The sequence below is a fragment of the Sceloporus occidentalis genome, unplaced genomic scaffold (assembly GCF_023333645.1).
Source record: "Sceloporus occidentalis isolate IW3139 unplaced genomic scaffold, rSceOcc1.0.p SCAF_12, whole genome shotgun sequence".
In the NCBI taxonomy this organism is placed as follows: Eukaryota; Metazoa; Chordata; class Lepidosauria; order Squamata; family Phrynosomatidae; genus Sceloporus; species Sceloporus occidentalis.
Window position 1 is genome coordinate 9232890 of NW_028316992.1, and position 20683 is coordinate 9253572.

At 40.6% G+C, this 20683-nt stretch overlaps 1 protein-coding gene across 2 annotated transcripts in view; it reads right to left on the reverse strand.

Annotated features, from left to right (window-relative positions):
• LOC149305240 (WD repeat and coiled-coil-containing protein-like) overlaps positions 1–19043 on the reverse strand; it is a 32334-nt gene extending 13291 nt beyond the window's left edge. For both annotated transcript variants that reach the window (XM_089477922.1, XM_089477921.1), the window contains exon 1: positions 16986–19043. In XM_089477922.1, coding sequence (XP_089334048.1) covers positions 16986–18890 — 1905 coding nt within the window. In that variant the 5' untranslated portion in view covers positions 18891–19043. The remainder of the gene's footprint in view (positions 1–16985) is intronic.
• Between the last annotated feature and the right edge of the window lie 1640 nt (positions 19044–20683).

Below are 20683 nucleotides of genomic sequence, written 5' to 3' on the forward strand. Positions count from 1 at the left end.
ATGAAAGAACTTTATAAAACCCTTAAGTGTAAAGAGATGTCATTAAATATCAAAGTAAGAATTTGCTGTGCCATATTTCCAGTCTCTATGTATGGATGTGAAGGCTGGATAATGAATTAATCAACTCATTTAAAATATATTGCTGGATAAGAGTTCTACAAATACAATGAACAGCCAAAACAACAACAAATAAATGGGGTTAAGAATGAATTGAGCTGGAATTCTCCCTAAAACCCAAAATCACTAAACAGCCTATCGTACTTTAGAAACAACATGACTCACTGGGAAAGAAAAGACAATGATATTGAGAAAAATGAGAGGCAGTTAGAAAAGGACTGCATTACTGATGAATTGATTCATCCAAGAAAACCATAGCTCTCAGTTGGCAAGGGCTGAACAGGGCTGACCTGGGCTCTTGGACCTCTCTGGAGGGTGGAACAGACAGGTAGCAAAAAATGGCTGGAACCTGCATTTTCCGGAAGTGGGTCAAACCCCCACTGTCTGCACCAGCCACACCCAAGTTGGCCTGAATGCACATGGCCTGACCACACAGCTGTGTACTTTTTTTTCCCACCTCCCTTCTATCCATGTGCATCATCACACAAACACACCACTGGTGACTGCCTGCTGTCTAGGTGTCATCCCATTGGATGGCCACCCCTCTGACCGGCTACACAGTCGCACCTACGATCCTCCACTGGTACAGGGCATCAAAGCATCGGCGTGACCATTAAAACACTGGCAAAGCACAATCATGGGGACTCCCCACATACACACCTCCTTCATTCCATTCCGCTCTTGGACTGTCTGCTTTGTGTATATTGTAGTTATATCTATTGAAGGTGTCACAGTTTCACTTTTTTGCATTGCTTTCCAACTACTTGGTTATGCCTGCTCCATCCTTTTTAAATGTGCACCTGTACCATGCATTCATACACAGCTTTAGGGTTAAGGTTAGGATGTATCGCTCCTTCAGAACTGCTTGAGGTGTTTGTGTGCAGGGTTGAAGGTATGAATTTTCCAGATTAAGTCAGAATGTCCTGTGTTCTTTTTGTTCCAGTTTTTAGCCCCATGGTGAGGCTTCAATCCGGTTTCTGCCTGGTTTGGAGGTGTGCGTCATCTAAAGGCCTCACCTTCAAAGTGGTTTGAACCCACTTTATTTGGCCTGTCTGTTTCATCCCTGATTCATAAGGTCACCATAGGGCAAAGCTTGATGACATGTAACAGCCACAATTTGGTTGCAAAGCATGATTATTCTACAATAACCAGCATGTAATCCAATGGATCTGTGGTATGTAATAATAATAATAATAATAATAATAATAATAATAATAATAATAATAGGATTCATTTATATACTGCCCAATCACTGGGAATCCGAGCGGTATGCTTGGAACTGTAGCTTTGGAGAATGAAAGTTAGAGAGAGTAAAAAAACAAAGAAATGTAAAGAGAAAACAGGATACTCTTGAAAAGCAGGGAGCTGTGTTGTAGTCATTGATGCCTTTGTATATTTCTCCAACATGTATAGAGTGCACACTATCTAAAATGATTCCCACAAGAAATCCTAGCCTGACACTTACTTTACTTAGTGTTTTAATAACATCTATGGCTTAAGCAGTTTTGAGGAGGGCATTCATCCTTCACACTAGTGAACAGCCCTCTTTTTACTGTGTCTGGTGATTCCTATAAGTTGGAAGAGGACAGTTTGTCCTGTATTTCAAGCTTTCTATTCCTCCTACCATGTATTTAATATAAATGGAAAGCATGGTGGTGGCCAAGAACGCATATGCTCATGATCACCTGAAACAGCCTTTGAGGAGCTTCTATTCAAAATCTGATTAGCTGCCTAAAAGTTAAGCAACTGAAATAGGCTGCTGGGGAACAGTGTGCCTTCACAATATTTTGCTAAATGTGTCCGATGGTAGAAACAAGCCATTTGGGGGTCACATAATAAATCTAAGACAGCCAGCACAGTGTAGCGGTCTGAGTGTTGGGCTGAGACTCTGGAGACCAGGGTTCAATTCTCCGCTCAACCATGAAACCTACTGCCTTGGGCAAGTCAGTTTCAGGGCACGATAGTGGCAAAACTCCTCTGAACAAATATTGCCAAGAAAACCTTATGATAGGTTCACCCACTGTAAGTGGGAAACGACTTGAAAGCACACAATAACAATTCTAAAAGTTCAGTTGCCTGCTCTTCAGCAATTCTTTTCTCCTGCATATAATATTCCATATTGCCCTGTGCTCACATCCTTCTTTCTGCACCATTATTGATTTACTTTGCCTGTCTGAAAACGTCATCAAAGTCTGAGCTGAAGGCCATGTACTGTTTGAGGGAAGGCTGTGATGTTCTACCAAGAAACTCCACCTCTGTCCTGGGAATCATTACAGCAAGACTGGCTGAGTTTAGATTTCCGTGAGATTAAGGCAGCAGCAGTCACCTCTATCAATGAAAATGGGTTTTTAAGAATGTGCTCTAGTAATTGGACAGAGAGAAAAAAGGGAGGTAGGCATTGTGACTAACAGGGCAATAGTAGAGTTAGTAATTTAGGCGGGACACAGACCGCCCCTTTCCTGGATGGATCGGGGCCTCAGCTGCCACAGCGACAGCCCCAGAGGCCCCAATGCGTTGCTTTTCCTGGCTTCAGGGAAGTGGCAAAATGGCGTTTCCCCGTGGCCTGGAAAGGGGTGTCCTTGGGGCTTCATGCCCCAAGGACACCCTGACAGTGGTGGGGAAAGGGAGAAAGGGGCCACTCGGCCCCTTTCTCTTTGTATCTCTGGTTTAAAGGCCGCGCCAGTGATACGTGTGGCCGAAGGAGCTCCGAAATGGAGTTCCTTCTGGCGCCGCTGAAAAGGCACAAGCGCCCTCCAGCGGCACCAGGACATCACATCCGCGCCATGCCGTTTGGCTGCGGCATGGCCGTGACGTCATAATGGCGGTGCCCATGTAGAAATGGCGCGGCCATTACAACGTACTAGGGTTGCAGGGCATCTGGAAAGGATGCCCCGAGGCAACCCTTGTACGTATCCAGGCTGGCGCTTTGCGCTGGTCTGGATACCGCCATAAAGAAGGGGAGCAAAGAAAGAAGATAAAAAGGAAGCAGCCTGGGAAACGGATAGTGGAGAAGGCTGACCAGCTGAAACAAACACATACCTTACATCCCTGAAGAAAGAAAAGGGGGACATAGACTACCCAAGAAGAGTTCATCTCCATTCTTTCTTTAAGATGCTGGGTTTATTTTCTCTCTTTATTCCAAAGGAATCAGAGCTGGACATAAGTTGATTGTTGTTAGCTGCCTTTGAGTTGACTTCAGCTCACAGTTTACATTCCCTGCCTTTCAAGGTTTGTTTCATCATTTTCGCTGCTGTCCTAAATACAAGATGGCAAGTCCCCGTTGAACTGTCTAGGAGTTTATTATTGTCATTAAACAAGCTGAAACTCAAACTGTTTGAAGCTAATTTCCTTACTTCTATATAGTTCAAGCCGCATCTTATACCTCAAGTATTTGGAAGACTTCTCAGTTCAGCACCATCTTTAAATCATGTTAGCATCCTATTTAATCTTCCTCATGTTAAATGAGAAGCAAAGTACAATGTCACAACAATTTAACAACAAAAAAGAGCCATAAAAACAATCTGGATCTTTTTTTTTATACGTAATTTTCATTCTTTGACATTTGACACTTTTTGTAGCTATAGTTTTTCTACCAAGAGACGCACAGCTGCATTGTCTGTTTCTGTTTTTAGTAGTCTGCTCCACATCTTAATTAACCTTCAGCACAAATTAATGTCTCCTAATCTCCTTTAGTGCTCTGATGCTGGTTTCTGCTCATCCTGACTTGCTCTCTCAGGCAGTTTTGCTGCATCAGTGCGCTATACAGCATGAAAATCCTTCTCGGCATCTTCATCACAGTTAACTTTTCTTTCAGTCTAAAGCAACAATTTGAGGTTTCTGCTGTATGCATCATCACAATGGTTCAGTTCTTAACAACAGAAAAAAATAATGAATCTCTGCCTGGTATATACCACATAAGATGAAGTGGGAGGGGGGGATCCTGTGTTTTAATGCTCCATTGTAATGTCCTGATAATAGAAATTAAATGTCCAAAAGTCTCTCCTATGCCTTTATGTGCTTGTTGCCTATATGTAGAAATCCCCCCACCCTGCTAAACCATTCCATCGTATGACCCTTATCTACAGACTGAGGTGTGTATATATAAGTGCCTGTCAATCTGGCAATATGAATTTCACAGGGTTTTCTTAGGCCAGGACTACTTAGAGGTGGTTTTGCCAGTTCCTTCCCCTGCTATACAACCTACAGCCCCTGGTATCCTTTGGCAGTCTCCCATCAATGTACAAACCAGAGCTGACCCTGCTTAGCTTCCAAGATCAGATAGGATCTTTGTGGTATATAAACCCTGGCAGACCCTGGCAGGTTGAGGTTTACCGCCTCAACTAATGTTTGAAAGCAAGGATAATGTCTTGCTTCTATGAACAAACAAAATTCTAATCATTTCCTAATGGCATAGGCTGAAGCTGTAAGCACACAATATATGCCCTGAGTGAATCAACACAGAGATGAAATGGGAGGTGAACACTATTATGAAAAGCTGACAGTCCTTCTTTTGCTGAGAGAATGTGACAGGTAATAACCATTAGCTGAGCACAAATGCTCATTTTTCTAAAGGCAGAGGGTGAGCATTTCACAGAGGAGGAATAACCCAGGGCATTATGCAGTGGCATTTTCACATGAGATATTGAGTATCTGACAATCTACTGGACTTTGAACTATATCATGTAGCTCACAGAAAAAGAATAATGAATATAAATGTTCATAAAGCTGCTGTCTTTGTACCATAAAAGATTAGATATCTTCCTGAGAGCAAGCCTCACTAAATACAGAGAAACAATTTTTGAGTTAGGTGTTGAGAATGTGTTTGTGAACTGGAGGCAGGGATAGAAATCAGTAAATAGTCTAATATTTTTATAGACTGTTAATACGTAGCTTTAACATATTTTTTAAAGATTCCTTAAGCAAAGCAATTGTAAGAAATCCTCAATAAAAAAGGATTTGGTAATTGGATCAGAGAGCATCTTAGACTGAAACCTCAAGGTAGCAAAGCATGTGTGAACCTCATATCACCAGGAAACCCCTTTGACTTTCATACCAATACATTTTAAATTTCAAAAATAAAAATAAAAATAAAATATCAATGTGATTTGTATTATATCTACAGAACAAAATAAATAGCTAACAGTTCTCTACAAAAAAGGAAAAACACTTTTTTAATGCTTCCGTCCCTTAATTCTATGCCACACATCACTTGCTTAACCATTCATCCATGGATTGATTATTGTGACACAATCACAGTCAATATAAGATCTGCCATCTATTTTAGAACCAATACTCTTGTTATACCCAGCAAAAGCAATTATGGACAAAGAAAGGTATTGATCTCCCTTCTTATTAAGATGACTCTAGCTGGTTCTGAGGGAGATGGCAGATAACTGACCATTGCGGCCAGCAGAATGGAGTTAATAAATGACTGAAAGAGCAAGAAATCACCAATCTAAAGAATGGCCAAGGAAAGGACATGATATCACAATATTACCAAAATTAACCCACGAACTATTTCTGAGGCTGCAATCCTAGAATAACTTACACAGGAGTAAGCTTGGTTGAACATAGAACTTATATTCTATGCTTACTCTGAGCCAGAGTGTTGTAGTGGTTTGAGTGTTGGACTAGGCCCCAGGGCTTGAATTCCTGCTTGACCATGGAAAACCTACTGGGTGACCTTGGGTAAGTCACACTCTCTCAGCCTTAGAACAAGGCAAGAGCAAACCCCTTCTGAACAAAATCTTGCAGAAACAAACAAACAAAAAAAAAAAAAAAAGGAAAAAAGATAGATTTGCTATAGGGCTGCCCTAAGTTGAAAACTACTTGAAGGCGCACAACACCACCACCACCACCACCAACAACAAAGTGTCTATAGGATGGTTCTGTAAGTGTACAATTTCTGAATATTTTCTTTTCCAACAAGCAAACAATATTTACTTTGAAATAAACTAGTAATATTTATTTTTGTTTTGAATTAGTCTATCCATTTCACCATCATTTTTACTGTCTTTGTATTGTTGTTTGGAAACTTGCCCTTTCCCACTTTACCCTACCCTAGGGCTGCCATAATTGTCCACTTTTACCAGGGACAAAATGTAGGACAAATTCAAGACCAAACTGTAGGGCAACTGCAGGACAAAACTCAGCTCAAAATGTAGGACATTTAAGGTCCACCATTTTTCTTCAATGTCCTACATTTTGGGCTGAGTTTTGTCCTGCAGTTGTCCTACAGTTTGGTCTTGAATTTGTTCCACATTTTGTCCCTGGTAAAAGTGGACAATTATGGCAACCCTGCCCTACCCATATCACCCCGACTCTCTTTAAATATAAAGACATGTCAGTACACTTAAATTGTCCTAGGAATTATTCATTGTGCCAGTTAGAAATGAGAAAGCGAGGAGCTAACATTTACAATGCAATCCTGTATATGTTTACTCAGAGGTTAGTTGCATTGTGTTCAGCTGACTCCCTTGTAAATATGGACTGCATCTTTTATTAGCTTATCTCACATCTCATATTCATTGTAATCATGCTGCTCCTTTTGTAAAATATAATGCTATCACAGTTGATAGAATCAGAGCTTGGAAGTAATGTATTGTTACAAGCAGGCCATTGCTGACTACATTGCAGGGCATAATGTTCCTTTTGCAGCTAAAGTAACAATTGATAATATAGTTATAGTTCCTCTTGTTACTTTCTCATTAGTATTTTCTGTTTCTTTTGGAGGAATAAGAATGCTTTCTGGGGCATTCGAGGGGATTTTATCTCCCAGCTATCTTTAATATATGTATTAAATAAATACATACATAAATAAATAAAGGCTTTGGGGGGCACTGCTTCTCTTGATCACCACCCAGCTTCACTTGTAAATATGGTCCTATTTCAGCTATGCTGCCCCCCCTCCCTGTAATAATTCTTTATTTATAGGGGTGTCACTTTTAAACATTTTTAGAAGATGAAAAATGAACGGCAAACCTCTGAAATTGAATGATAGCTCATTACATATTTTGCAAATAACATACTTCTATCAAAACCACCTCACACCATTTTCCTTTAGCCACATGGTTACATGGGATGTTCTTGCAATGGCCTGCCTGCCTTATTTTAATTCAGGCAGTGCCACGGTCTTCTCTTGTTTTTTGTATTATTACACCAACTGGACTCTAGTCGTTATTACACCAACTGGACTCCAATTTATTTTTGTTCTTAGCATATTTCTATTTTGACATAACATTTTGAAAAACAAGAGAAAGAGGTTACAATGACTATGATGTAGCTGACTTCTATTTTATCCTGTACTGTCTTGAGGGGATCCTGTATTGACTACATATATTATCCCTCCATTTTCTGTAAAGAAACATCTCTGTATTACTTCAGATTAAGGAAAACCTCTTTTCAAGGTAACACACCACCCTCAAATCTTCAGACAATTCTGACCATTCTAAGCCAGATCTGTCCATTTCAAAAAATGACCTCTCCTGCTCCTTTATATCTTTTTGGTTTCAATGACAAGATGCTCCCTCTCTGTATCTCTCCCCTGTTTCCAAATGCAAACTATTAAGTCATATCCATAAATCATAGTAACAAAAGATATTTACCAAATGAATGCTAACACCCCCTGAAGAGACAACATGCTTGAATTATTAATCAGGTTATTAACCACAGAAGAACTTTTATGGGCATCATTGAATTAGTAAGAAAGGCCTTCAAGCCAGAATGCCTGAAGAAAGTGACAGAGATCAAACTTGTATACCATGCTGTGTAGTAACACCCATAACCAAATGAGATCTAATATAGAGGTTAATGGCTATTTTCCATGGGAGGGCATGCAGGAGCATGCTAGCATCCATGCTTGAAACAGGTTATGGGGCAATTCTTCATTCCTGTACCACTGTGACACCTAGTACAGTGAGCTATTGGTATCCACTGGGGTTTGGTTCCAGGACCCTCCCATGGGTTCCAAAATCTATGGATGCTCAAGTCCCATTGAATACAATGGCATAGTAAAATGGTGTCCCTTATATAAAATGGCAAAATCAAAGTTTGCTTTTTGGAAATTATATTTCTTTTTAATATTTTCAAGCCATGGATGGTTGAATCTGTTGATATCAAGGGTTGACTGTATATTCAACACCCGGTGCACATTATTTTTAATACCCCCTCTCTCTTCAACAGCCTTTTCCAGGTCCGGCAGAGCTGCTGGGTGGGCAGGAAAGGGAAGCACTCATGTTCCTACCCAGCCAGCAGAGGCACCAGACATGGAAGGCACCCTTTCTCACCAGTGCACTGGGTGACACCCCCTTCTGAAGTGTCATCTGGTGTACTCTGCATCCTCCACAACCCCTTAGTGACATAACTGCTGCACACACCAAACCAGAAGAACAGTGGGCCCTTCCCTTATGTGGGGGATCCGTTCTGGACCCTCCCGCATAAGGAAAATACTGTGAATGCTTGAGCCCCATCGAAAATAATGGGGCTCGTGCATGCAGCACAGTGCAGCTTGCACGCCATGGGTGCACATGCCATTGCAACTACTGGTGCGCGGCTTTCAGCATAAGTTGAAATCTGCGTGTGGTGTGCCCGCGTATGATGCAGGCAGGCGAGCTGTACTTATAATCTCCCAACTAGTTTGGAGAAATTGCTTGGTTGGCTAACCATGGCACCGTGTGTCTTCACTTGGTTCAAAAGGAAAACTGAAAGTCCTCCTCTCCCATTTTCAGGGAAGGTCCATTAGGGGTCATAGTTCCCCAGAAATTTGTATGGATCCCTAGAGGTCACATAGGGACTATTCGCAATTGAAATCTCATACCTATTGATGTGAAATCTGGCACAAATGTAGGACATTCATGTACAGAGTCACCTGCAATGCCTTCTCTGTGTGTGTGTGTGTGAGAGAGAGAGAGAGAGAGAGAGAAAGAGAGAGAGGAGAGAAAGGTGGGTGGAATGGCAAAGTGGTGGTGATATGCTATAATGCCACTCTTCCATCCTGACATTTAGTTTATCCAATTCTCTGTATTCCAAGGCCTTAAAATGTATGTTGTTTATTTAAAAAATTATATTTACCTAGTGATGATTCTTTGACAGCTCTGACCACTATAAAAAGAAATGGTAACTGGCACATAACTGGCACATAACTGGCAGATGAAAAGCAACCTTCATGAGAGGAAGGAGACACCATCACAGTGTTTCACACAAGCACTCCTCACTCTTATGGTGAAAGACATCAGGGTACAGAAACAAACAGGAAGGCACTAAAACATCTAAAGCTGCATTTTATTTTTGGATTTTTTTCCTAGATGAAAAGACCATGGGAGAAGACATGTGAATATGGAAAACCAAGGGTGTCATGTAGATGTTGTGGAGGACCTCACAGAATTCCACATCAAACCTCTACCACTGTGTGTGTATGTGTGTTTGTGTGTGCATATATGTGCCTTCAAGTCACTTTTTTCAATTGACCTTGTGAATTTCTTAGGGTATTCAGAGGCAAGGAATACTCACAGATATTGCCTTCCTATATAGTACAGGTGCAGCACCTGCCTTTCTGGAAAACCTATGGGTAAGAAATATTCTGTATAATATATATTTCTAAATCCGCTGCTGTTTTCTGTATCATCATCATCATCATCATCATCATCATCATCATCATCCATTTATATCCCTCCTTTCTCCCAATAGTGGGGTTCAAGGCAGCTAACACCATGTTTAAAAACATTCATAATTGTTCCTTTCTATTGAGTCTTGTCAGAGCAGCATCACTATATATCCTATCTTTGCCCTGTCCTTTTGGAGCTTTAACTTATCCATGCATTAATCGCCTCCTGTTTTGACTACTGCATTTCCTCTTCTTAACAGTCTTCCTAAATCTTGGCTTTCAAAACAATTTGACTGTTTTATCACACTGTAAAAGAAAACCATATCACCCATATCTTCCATCAGTTTTCACAACTTCTTTTATGTTTTTAATCTAGTTCAAAATTGTTTTCCTGATTATAAAAATGCTTTATGGGTTTATTAAAGATGACCTGTGAACTATAATGTTCACCTCCTTCTTGGGCTAGTCAACTGACTTTTTTTCCCCATTTCATTCTTCTCTCTGCCCTCTATCCTATTTCTTTCAGCCCTGCATTTTTCTCTGTCTTTCTTGACTTTATTGCTTACATCTATCTTGCTCTATTGAACTTACCTACCTATTCACTTTAATCTGCTTTTGATGCTGGGAACAAATTATCATTTTATAGTTACGGAACTAAAGCTTCTAGTTAGTATATTGAATGTATTTATCTCCTCAGTATTTCTTTTTGCTTTTTGCCTTGATCCTGTGTACTTTTTCTCATAATACTGTCTACACTGCATTGATTGTTTTGTTTTGATTATATATTAATTTTGGGGATGGTCACAATTTGGTGATAGAGTACATGCTTCTCATGCTGCAGGTTTTCTATGAATCTGGCAATTGTGGAATGAGTGGGATGCAGATAGAATGCCATTGATGGAAAAATTCAGGAGTCCGACAAAACATGGGCTACAGACCATCTGGAGGCCCACCCCACGGCAACTTGCATGACACATGGCTAATAAAATTGGCCAGATCTTGCATGGCATACAAAATGGACTTGAACACTATAGTTGAGAGAGGCTCAGTGAACTGGTCCCTGGTTATCCAGGGAGAAATTATACTTTTCAATTTGTATTGCCTAAGGATGTGTATGCAATCCTTGGAAAGGCAAGAAGTACCACATGTGTGCTGGATCCTTGACCGTCCTGGTTCATAAAAGTGACAGGGGAGACTAGTCAAATGAGTAAAGGAAGTGATGGAAGCATCTTTGAAGCAGAGTTGGATTTCACTGTGCCTAAAAGATGCAGAATAGTGGTCATATTATATAGTCCCCATTGTCAGTTTTTGGGCAAGGTATTGGGAGTTGTGGTGGTGTCTCAGTTTCAAGAGTTCCTAGATGGGAATGCTTATCTAGATCAATTTTAGTTTGGCTTCAGGCTTGGTTATGATACAGAGACAACTTTGGTCATATTGGAGGAATGATATACAGATAGTGGAAAGATATTTCCTGTTACTTCTGCAGGACCTCTTAGTGGCTTTTCATGACACAACCATGGTATTCCTACGAGATATTTCTTTAGGACTGGTCTTCAAGACATTGTCTTACAGTTGCTCCTGTCCATGCTTGAAAAGTGAATCTAGAAAGTGGTACTGGCTAGGACACTCCTGTGTAATCCCATGGTCATTGGTCTGAATTCCCCTAAGCTATTCAATATACACATGGAATTACTGGGAAGTTTCTGGATTTTTAGGATTCAGTGTGATCAGGATGATTGATACCCATCTCAATGTCTCCTTTCCACCTAAATCCAAACACGTGTTTTGAGTTCTAACATAGTATCTGATGTCAGTTTACTCCACATAACACAGAAGTATAGTCTTGAAATCATCCCTGAACCTAGATGTTCGTGTTTCATTGGTAGCCAGGAATGAATCCACACAGTTGAAGCTAGTGTTCCAACTGTACCCATTTTTTGAGATGTCAGGTCTGGCCTCAGTGACATATGTTTTATTATAACCTATCTAGATTACTGTAAAACAAACAAACAATATTCCATGCCAGGCTGCCTTTCAAAAGTGACAAATTTCACATGGTCCAAAATGCTGCAGCCCACAACCTCCTTCTTACAACAGTTTTACCAGTCTGTTTCCAAGATCAACCTAAAGTGCTCATGATGCGAACCTTTTAAAGACTGAGGGCCCATACAGACAGGCCAAAATAAAGCTGGTTCAGGTCACTTTGGAGGAATGCTGTTTATTATTATTATTATTAACCTTTATTTATAAAGCGCTGTAAATTTACACAATTTAAATTATGCATGCGTCCTAAGAGGCCAGTAGCCATGCCAAAGTCATGCTCCAATCCTAAGGACTGGAGCATAGCTTTGGCACAACTTCTGGCCTCTTAAGATGCATATGTCATTTAAACAGCATACCTCCAAAGTGATCCAAAGCAGGTTTATTTTGGCCTGTCTGTATGGGCCCTCTGTGCCCAAACTCAGTGGCGTTCCTGCACTGGGTGTTACCTGGTGCTGGGAGGGGGTGAGTGAGACTTCTGGGATGGGACTTCTGCCAGGTTGATTTCCAGGGGGGAAACTCAAGGCACACTCTCTCAGCCTCAGGCTAGCAATAGCAAACCCCCCTCTGACGAAACCTGCCAAGAAAACTCCAAGATAGTTTCATCTTAATCTCACCATAAGTCAGAAAAAACTTGAAGGCACCATACACACAAATCACGCTCTCTCAGCTTCAGAAGATGGCAATGGAAATCCTCCTCCGATAAAGATTGCCCCATGATAGTTTCACCTTAGGATCACCAGAAACCGCTTCTTGGAAGGGAGGATGCTCTGAATCCATAAGTTGGAAACAACTCAGAGGCACACAACAAGCATAATAAAGCACAGAAGGCACAGCACAATAAGAAGAACAAAGAGAGTCAGCAGTTTGAGCATGCAACTCTGGAGACCAGGGCTCAAATCATAGTTTGGCCATGAAATCCACTTGGGGATCTTGGGCAAGTCATACTCTCTCAGCCTCAGAGGAAAGCAATGGCAAACCTCCTCTGAAGAAACCTTGCCAAGAAAACTCCATGGATGGACTCATTACACCTCACTAAACTACAGTTCCCAGAATTCCATAGCATAGCAAGGTGTGGGCCTTCTGGAAAGGCCACACACCACCCTCCTTGTCGTGGCTCAGTTCTCCCGAGGCAAACCAAGTTCCCTACCCTCTGCCCCTACTTGCTGTGCCAGCATCATGCCTTCAATGGTGGATTCGTGTGCTAGAAAAGTCACACATGCCAAAGGTTCACCACCATGGCCCTATAAGAATTGGGTCCAAGCTATCTAGAGGACCATTTTCTCCCAAACACCTCCATTTCAGGGAATGATGCAGTGCGATCCGAATCAATAAGATTCAAAAAATAACCACTAAGGGGTCGGGTGCCAAATACAATGGTTTAAGTGAGCTTTTCGGTCCCCCCCAAACTGCACTGAGTGCAGTCGGGGTAAATGTCAACTTCATGGAAATAAACCATGTCCACATTGGTTTATTCCTGTAGTGTCAATGGGGCCCTAGTTGTTAATGTCAGAATGTTTGCCATTATATTCAGTGATATATGGGGATTACGATTTATGAGTAACATTACTACAAAAACATTACTAAGGATTCTGCATGATGTGATATGGGAGAAGATCAATGAAGTGTGTGTGTGTGTGTGACGCCAACCCTAATGACACCACTGTATCCTAGGGTTTTCTTGGCAACATTTATTCATAGAAGCTTTGCCACTGCCTTCTTCACAGGCTGAGAGAGTGTGAATTGTCCAAGTAGGATGCACTGTTTGCAAATTACAGGCTGAGGGTGAGGCTAAGTAATAGTAGCTTGTCTAAGGCTGCTGCCACACTGCAGAATTTATTCAGTTTGATACTGTTATGGGTCCATCCTATGGAATGCTAGGCTCTGTAGTTCGTTGTGGCACCAGGACTCTCTGATACAAAAGACCAAATATCTCACAACATTACAAATCCCAAAATTCCATAGTATTAAGCCATGGCAGTGGTGTCAAACTGCATTAATTCTGCAGTGTGGCAGCAGCCCTTGTTCACCTTGTGAGTTCATGGTGAAATAGGATTTTGGCTGCTTTTAACTGAAGTCCAAAGCATGGTTCAGTTTCTTCCCAACCACTTCTACATGTTACCTCAGGTAAACATACATCTGTAATTGTTGTGCTCCTGAACATAATCCCCCTCTCACCTTTCCTTTATATTATATACGAACATCGATTTCCTTTTTAAATTGTTAGAAGAGTCTTAGTTTGCACACAAAATGGCATTACATTAGTCCACCAAGCAACATTTCAAGTTACTTCAACAACACTGAATCCACTGTATTTGCAAGAATTTAATCAGTTCTGTATAATCTGATTCATCTTGTGTTGGAGAAGATGAAGTTTTGGACACGGATCTCTGAGACCTGGTTTCAAGAACTATTCAGCCATGACAATGTCATCTTGAACTAGGTCTTTCTCTCTTTCTGAAGAAGACCAGAATACAAGACTAGCAGCATTGTCACTTAATTGGTTTGGCCAAAACAAACAAACAAAAATATATTTTTTAAAAAAACATTAAAAAGTCTTTGCACAATACTGAGATAATTTTAAAGACACAAACTGTGAAATGTTGCACACTTAAGGTTTCCTTTTGAGGAAGAGTTCATATCCAAATAAGCAGATGTTAACACCGGGCCTGAACAAACAGGCCAAAATAAAGCTGCTTCGGGTCACTTTGGAGGCATGCTGTTTAAATGATACATGCATCCTAAGAGGCTGGAAGCTGCCCCAAAGCCATGCTCCAGTCCTAAGGATTGGAGCGCAGCTTTGATGCAGCTACTAGTCTCTTAGGATGCATGCATCATTTAAACAGCATACCTCCAAAGTGACCCGAAGCAGCTTTATTTTGGCCTGTCTGTTCGGGCCCACCAATAACTGCTCTTCTGTAAGATATGAGGACATAATAAGCCCTTCTCAGTTGATCAGGCCAGATGCCTATCTACTCCTGCCCTGTGTTCCTTTCACAGTATCCAAGACATAGCCTTCTCCTATGTTGATTTTTGGCAACTACTACCCAGAGGCAAAATATCTCTAATCTTGAAGTGAACATACAGCCAAAATGATGAGCAGATGTTGGCATCTATGGTAGCCGCAGCAACCAAAAGCTGTGGTCTCTGGGAGCCCTAAAAACCCCCGCTTAGGCACGCACAGGGCGCCATTGGTGCCCTTACGCACACTGATGGCGTCTGCACGGCATGGTGCCATTTGGACACTGCGCTGCACCTATGTCATCATGGTGGCCCCCATGTGGATGGGGGAGAGCCATGATGGCACCCGTGGCGCATGGTAGGGCTCAGAAATCTGCGGACGCTCTGCTCTCCTGAGCCCTAAAATCAGGCCCAAGCCAGCGAAAGGTGCCAGTCTGTACTGGGCCAAAATCCCTCACCTCCTCATTGTGGAAGGATACAACTGTACGTATAAGGTATATCAAACGTAAATTAACTTCATGTTTAAACTTTGGTCCCATCTCCAAGATATCTCATTATGTTTACAGAAATATTCCAAAATCTAAAAAAAATCCAAAATCCAAAACAATTCTGGTCCCAAGTAATTTTGACAAGGGAAACTCAACATATACTCAACTCCCATCCAACATGGCCTGTGACTATGACTTGTAGTCTTTCAAAATAACTCTTCCAAATGTGCGGGCTTGGGAGAGAAGAGACATAGAAAAATGATGGAAGGAGCTGTATAAAACTCATTAAACTTTGTTATAGAAATGTGAAAGCCATGCACAGGAAGAGATCCAGGTTAGAATCCCCTATTAAAAATCTGAGATGCTCCAAAATCCAAAACTTTTTTTCACAGATGGCTATGATAGTGGACTCCTTTGCTTTCTCATGGTTCAATGTACATAAATTTTGTTTTATGCACAATACTATTAATATACTGTATAAAACTACCTTCAAACTATGCATATAAAAACATAAATGAATTTCAAGTTTAGACTTGGGTCCCATCTCCAAGATATATCATTATGTATATGAAAATATTTCAAAATCTGGAAAAAAAATCTGAAATCTGAAACACTTCTGGTCCCATGCATTTCAGACAAGGGATATTCAAGATGTAGTAGTACAGGGAGTTGTTATTATAGCACCAGTAGCAGTAGTAGCAGCAGCAGCCATTGATCCCAGGCCAAAGGACTAAGTGTTCTGTGAATGGGCTGGCTCTGATAAGATTAGCATCAATACATCCACTGTAAAAGAAGCACTCTATAATTCCTGTATCGCCACTCAAAAAGTAACAAGGAGTGCAGAATCCACCTCTGCTTAATTGTCTTACAAATACTTTTCTCTCTCACACACACACTGCATTGTCTAAGAACCAGAAAATATGTTAGGATGCTACCAGCAGAATCTCACCAAAAGGTTTCTTGGCAGACAAAAGAAGAAAACATATATGCCTTTCTATATAACATATATCAGTTTATTTTGTGGTGAAAATTCTGCTGAATTATTCAAAATAGAAATAATGTATTTTTATGCTCTAGTTAGTTTAATATAACATAGCTAAATTGCTGGCTAAACATCATGGGGAAAGGGTTTTTTATGGTCCTTAGTATTGCCTTATGGCTTATGCACTAGAAAATATTAAAATGTCAGTAAGCAATCAAATATGTACGCAAATAAACAAAATAGTGACAAAACATGAGAAATTAGTGTCTTAAAGAGTACATAGGGAAATATTTTATCTCATTTGTGTACATGTAAGGGAATATAAATCCTGATCCATGCATTTTTATTTTTAAAATTCCTGAACTACATGAGTAAATATGATATGCTACATTTCCGGATTACTTATATGCTGAAATATCTATTAATTTTTGAAGTATGTATATTCATATTAACAGATGTTGGCCCAACAGTTTGTCTCTCCAAATAATTAAAGCATTTTAAAGCCACATATATTGAATTCCATGTATCTGTTATAGTAAATAATGCCTTCCAGTTTGAAAGCAGCTGCATATATAGTTAATTAACAGCAATTAAGCTGAATAGCAGATGAATAACAGGTCTGTTTTTTTATTATTATGTGAATAATCAAACACAATAAGTACCATTTCCCAGAAAAAGTAATTTCTATTTAAATCAAGCACAGAGTGGTGCCCCTGGGAAAATTAAACTGAATACTAAAGTATTGTTTTATATTACAAAGTTTCTAAGATTACTCAGAAGAATATTTTATAGTTACCTGGCAAGTGATGTGAACAAAAGGTGGTTCTTGAGAAGATGGGTAGGTTACAGATAATCTCTTCCCATTTTTAGTGAATTCTGTTATTTCCAGAAGTCGCAGTTGTAAGTCATTGAAACTTCCGCACAATCTTTCCAGATTTCTGGATATCTGATTCGCCCCCTTTTCATTAGCCAAGGTGTTGTTTTTAGGGGAATTTAAAGTTTCCTGTATCACTTTAGGAGAAACAGATCTATGGCAAAACCTAGTAGATGTTCCAAGGCCAAACAGGGCCACTGAGCGATTCACTGGTTCAGTATCCAACATTTCTAGAGCAATGGATGGCTCTCCCAAGACTCTTCTCTCCTCAAAATCACTCACACTGGATGATGAACTTTGTTCATAACTAGGACTCTTCACTTCTTCCAACATGCGTCTCCTTCCACTAGGAGACTGGATAATACTTGGCATTAAGAGTTCCCGGCCTACAACATGATCCTCTGAGGCAAGATTCTCAAAATATTTTCTTTTCCCAGGAAGGTTGACTGAGGACTCAACACAAAATGAAAGACTTTGGGAAGTATTAGATTTTGCTGAGGATTCTTCTTCAAATGCTAATTCTTTGATCATCAGACGGATGGTATATCTGTCTGAATTAGATGATGGAATAAGTGCAGGATCAGTGAACTTTTGCTTGCCAATCAAAATCAGTAAGAGATTATCTGTCAAAAAGGTTAGACCTTTGGGTCGTTCACTTTTTTCCAGCTGGATTTGTTGAATGTTGGGCATGCAGGATGAGGTTACAGAATAGACCAAAACAATGTTACAGGTATTAGATGCTATTGCCACAGTTTGACCTTTATGGTCAAAGGCAATTATATCAGGAACCAAAATACCTGGAACACTGACTTTTCTGGTTGTGGTTACCTTTCCTTCAAAAGTCACTAAAATCAAGTGTGACGAATCTTGTCCAGTCCCTGAAGTATAGTCCTTCCTTCTCAAAGTAATGAGAGGACTGGTATCTGATCTCCAATGGTTTGCAAGGACATGAGTTAAATCAACTGGGCCTGATGAGGATGAAGCTACTGAATCAATTGTTACTGATTTGTCAGAATCTATAGACTTTCTCCTCAAATCCATAGAATATTCCTCATCTCCAAGCACCAGCGTAGACTGTGAAGTTAGAGAACCTGTTTCAGTGCCTACTGGCAATTCAAATGTAATACCTGCATTTAAGCCACATATCTTATCAAGAGGAAGCTCAGTAGCCACAGCAATCTGGAAATCCAGAGTGGCTTCAATAGCACAGATATAGCCCCCAACATCAAATATTGGGCAAAAGGAACACGCATTTAATGTTTTCTTGGCATCATCCCATATATAGGAATGAAGAGCAGTGCTTATGGCAACAACCAAGCGATTGCCATCCTTAGTCCAGCAGGCACAGTGGATGAGACCACTGCTTTTGATATCTGCTTTAACCCGAGAGTTGTCTGAACGAACTGCATATAAAACAGAAGCATCCCTTTTGGTAAGTACAGACAAAATGTCCCTCTTTGGATGCCACACACAGCCCTGAGGAAGCAACTGGAATGGCTCTCCAACTTCACAGGTCTGAGAAACCAGAAGCTTATTCTTTTCTGAGACACTGTGGCTCAGCTGCCAGACACTCACATGCTTTTTATGTTGAACCGCAAGCAGCGCTGGTGTGTTGGTAGAATGGTACGGGCTCCAGTATAGCCCATAGACATGTTCAAACTGACCAATAATAGTTGGGTCTCCAAACTTCAGTTCCTTGTTATGATAATGCAATGCCGTCAGCGCCACTTGTTTGCCATCCGTCCACGCAATCCCATGCACAGGGTGAATGGCTTGATATAAAGCATTAAGGCCACTTCTCAGAAGTTTAGCCTTTCCTAATTCCATTCTATAAACTTCCTTTGTTTAGTGCCGTTAGCTCCAAAACAGAAGCTCTGCAGGATTCATCAGATCATCTTGATAAAGCAAATAGTCTTTTGACTGAAGTCCACTCTGCTTGATGGCAAGTTTTCTTTTCTTCCCAGCACACTGCCTCCTCCGCTGCATAAGTCTGGTGCCGATCTAAGGATAGATCTGTATCAGGGCTGCTCATCCTAAACCCTTCCCTGGGTGGAGCCTTCACTCTCTCATGTGATGTCTAATGAGGTTTAACTAATTACCGTTTCTCTTCAATGACATTTACTTGGAAGCCTATTTTTAACTCTTAAGGGCAAGGCTTGCTTTTAAAAATAGCAGACTAATACCTTTGGTGAATAAAGGCCCTTTCTTCACTTAATGGAGGAAAGCCAGGGAGTCCTTTTGGCTGCAGCATGAAATAATGACCTGACACTTCTGCTCTGACAGCCTTTGAAGAGAAGACTAAAGACACTTAATCATATCCTTGGAGAAAAGGCTAGCAATACTCAGTTTTGTTAGGCTTTCCATGCCTAACATGGTGAAAGTGACAGGGAAGAAAAAAAGGAAAGCAATACAAAACAAGTGCTGTTCTGTGGGTGGATGACAGACTGATTGACAGACTTTCCTTCTTTTGCATGTATTTCCTTATTACTGTATCCAGCAGTCCAAATTGAGGGGGAATACACAAGTGATTCCATGCCTCAAACCTAGAAATAGAACAATCTGGGCTTTAAGCCTGTCTGAGTGTGATGTTGTCTTGAAGAACTGACCTCTAAGATCTGATGTATGTAGGCTACCAGTGATTACTCTGTGATGAATGGAAAGTGCTCTCCTTCTACTCAGCAGCAAACTTATTTTTAATACTTTTATTTCACATATTTGAGAGTGGAACCATAGTATTGGAAACAAGTGTTGCACCTGGATGTTCACAATAAGATTAAAATATATATGTTACTTAAGTGGTTACTCTGTGGTGAATGGGAAGTGCCCTCCCTGTACTCAGAAGCAAACCTATCTGTATTGTTTTTATTTTAAGCACTTGAGAGTTATTCCCTAGTACTGAAAACAAGCGCTGTGTCTGGATGTTCACAGTATCATTAAAATACACGGGCTAAGTACTTTTACAATCTATTTCTCATCTAACAGGATATTAAGAGAAAAGCAAAGGACACAAAGAATGCAGATGGGGACACAGGTACTAAGCCTTGCCACAAACCAAGAAGCCAAGATGCCAACTCTGCCTGCACATTTACCCAGGAAATGTCATCACAAGACCTAATGACATCACCCAAAATATTAGGTGGGCCTTCACATGCTTATCCTCCAATGGGATTTATACCATACTACGTCATCAGTGTCCATCAGCACTCTACAAAGAGGCCAGTCCCTGCTCCAGAGGATAAATTGACATAAATCAGACATTAGGAATGGGAATACACAAATGGCAGAAGTACATATAGGAGCCCTGGTGGCGCAGTGGTTAAATGCCTGTACTGCAGCCATTCACTCAAGACCACAAGGTTGCGAGTTCAAGACCAGCAAAAGGGCCCAAGCTCGACTCAGGCTTGCATCCTTCCGAGGTCGCTAAAATGAGTACCCAGACTGTTGGGGGCAAATTAGCTTACTTGCTAATTAGCTTACTTGCTGTTCACCGCTATGATCTTTGGAATAGCGGTATATAAATAAAACAAATTATTATTATTAATTATTATTATTATTTCAATCTCCCTGAGCATTCCATCTCAGACCTCAAAACAGCCATCCTTGAACAAAAGAACTATAAA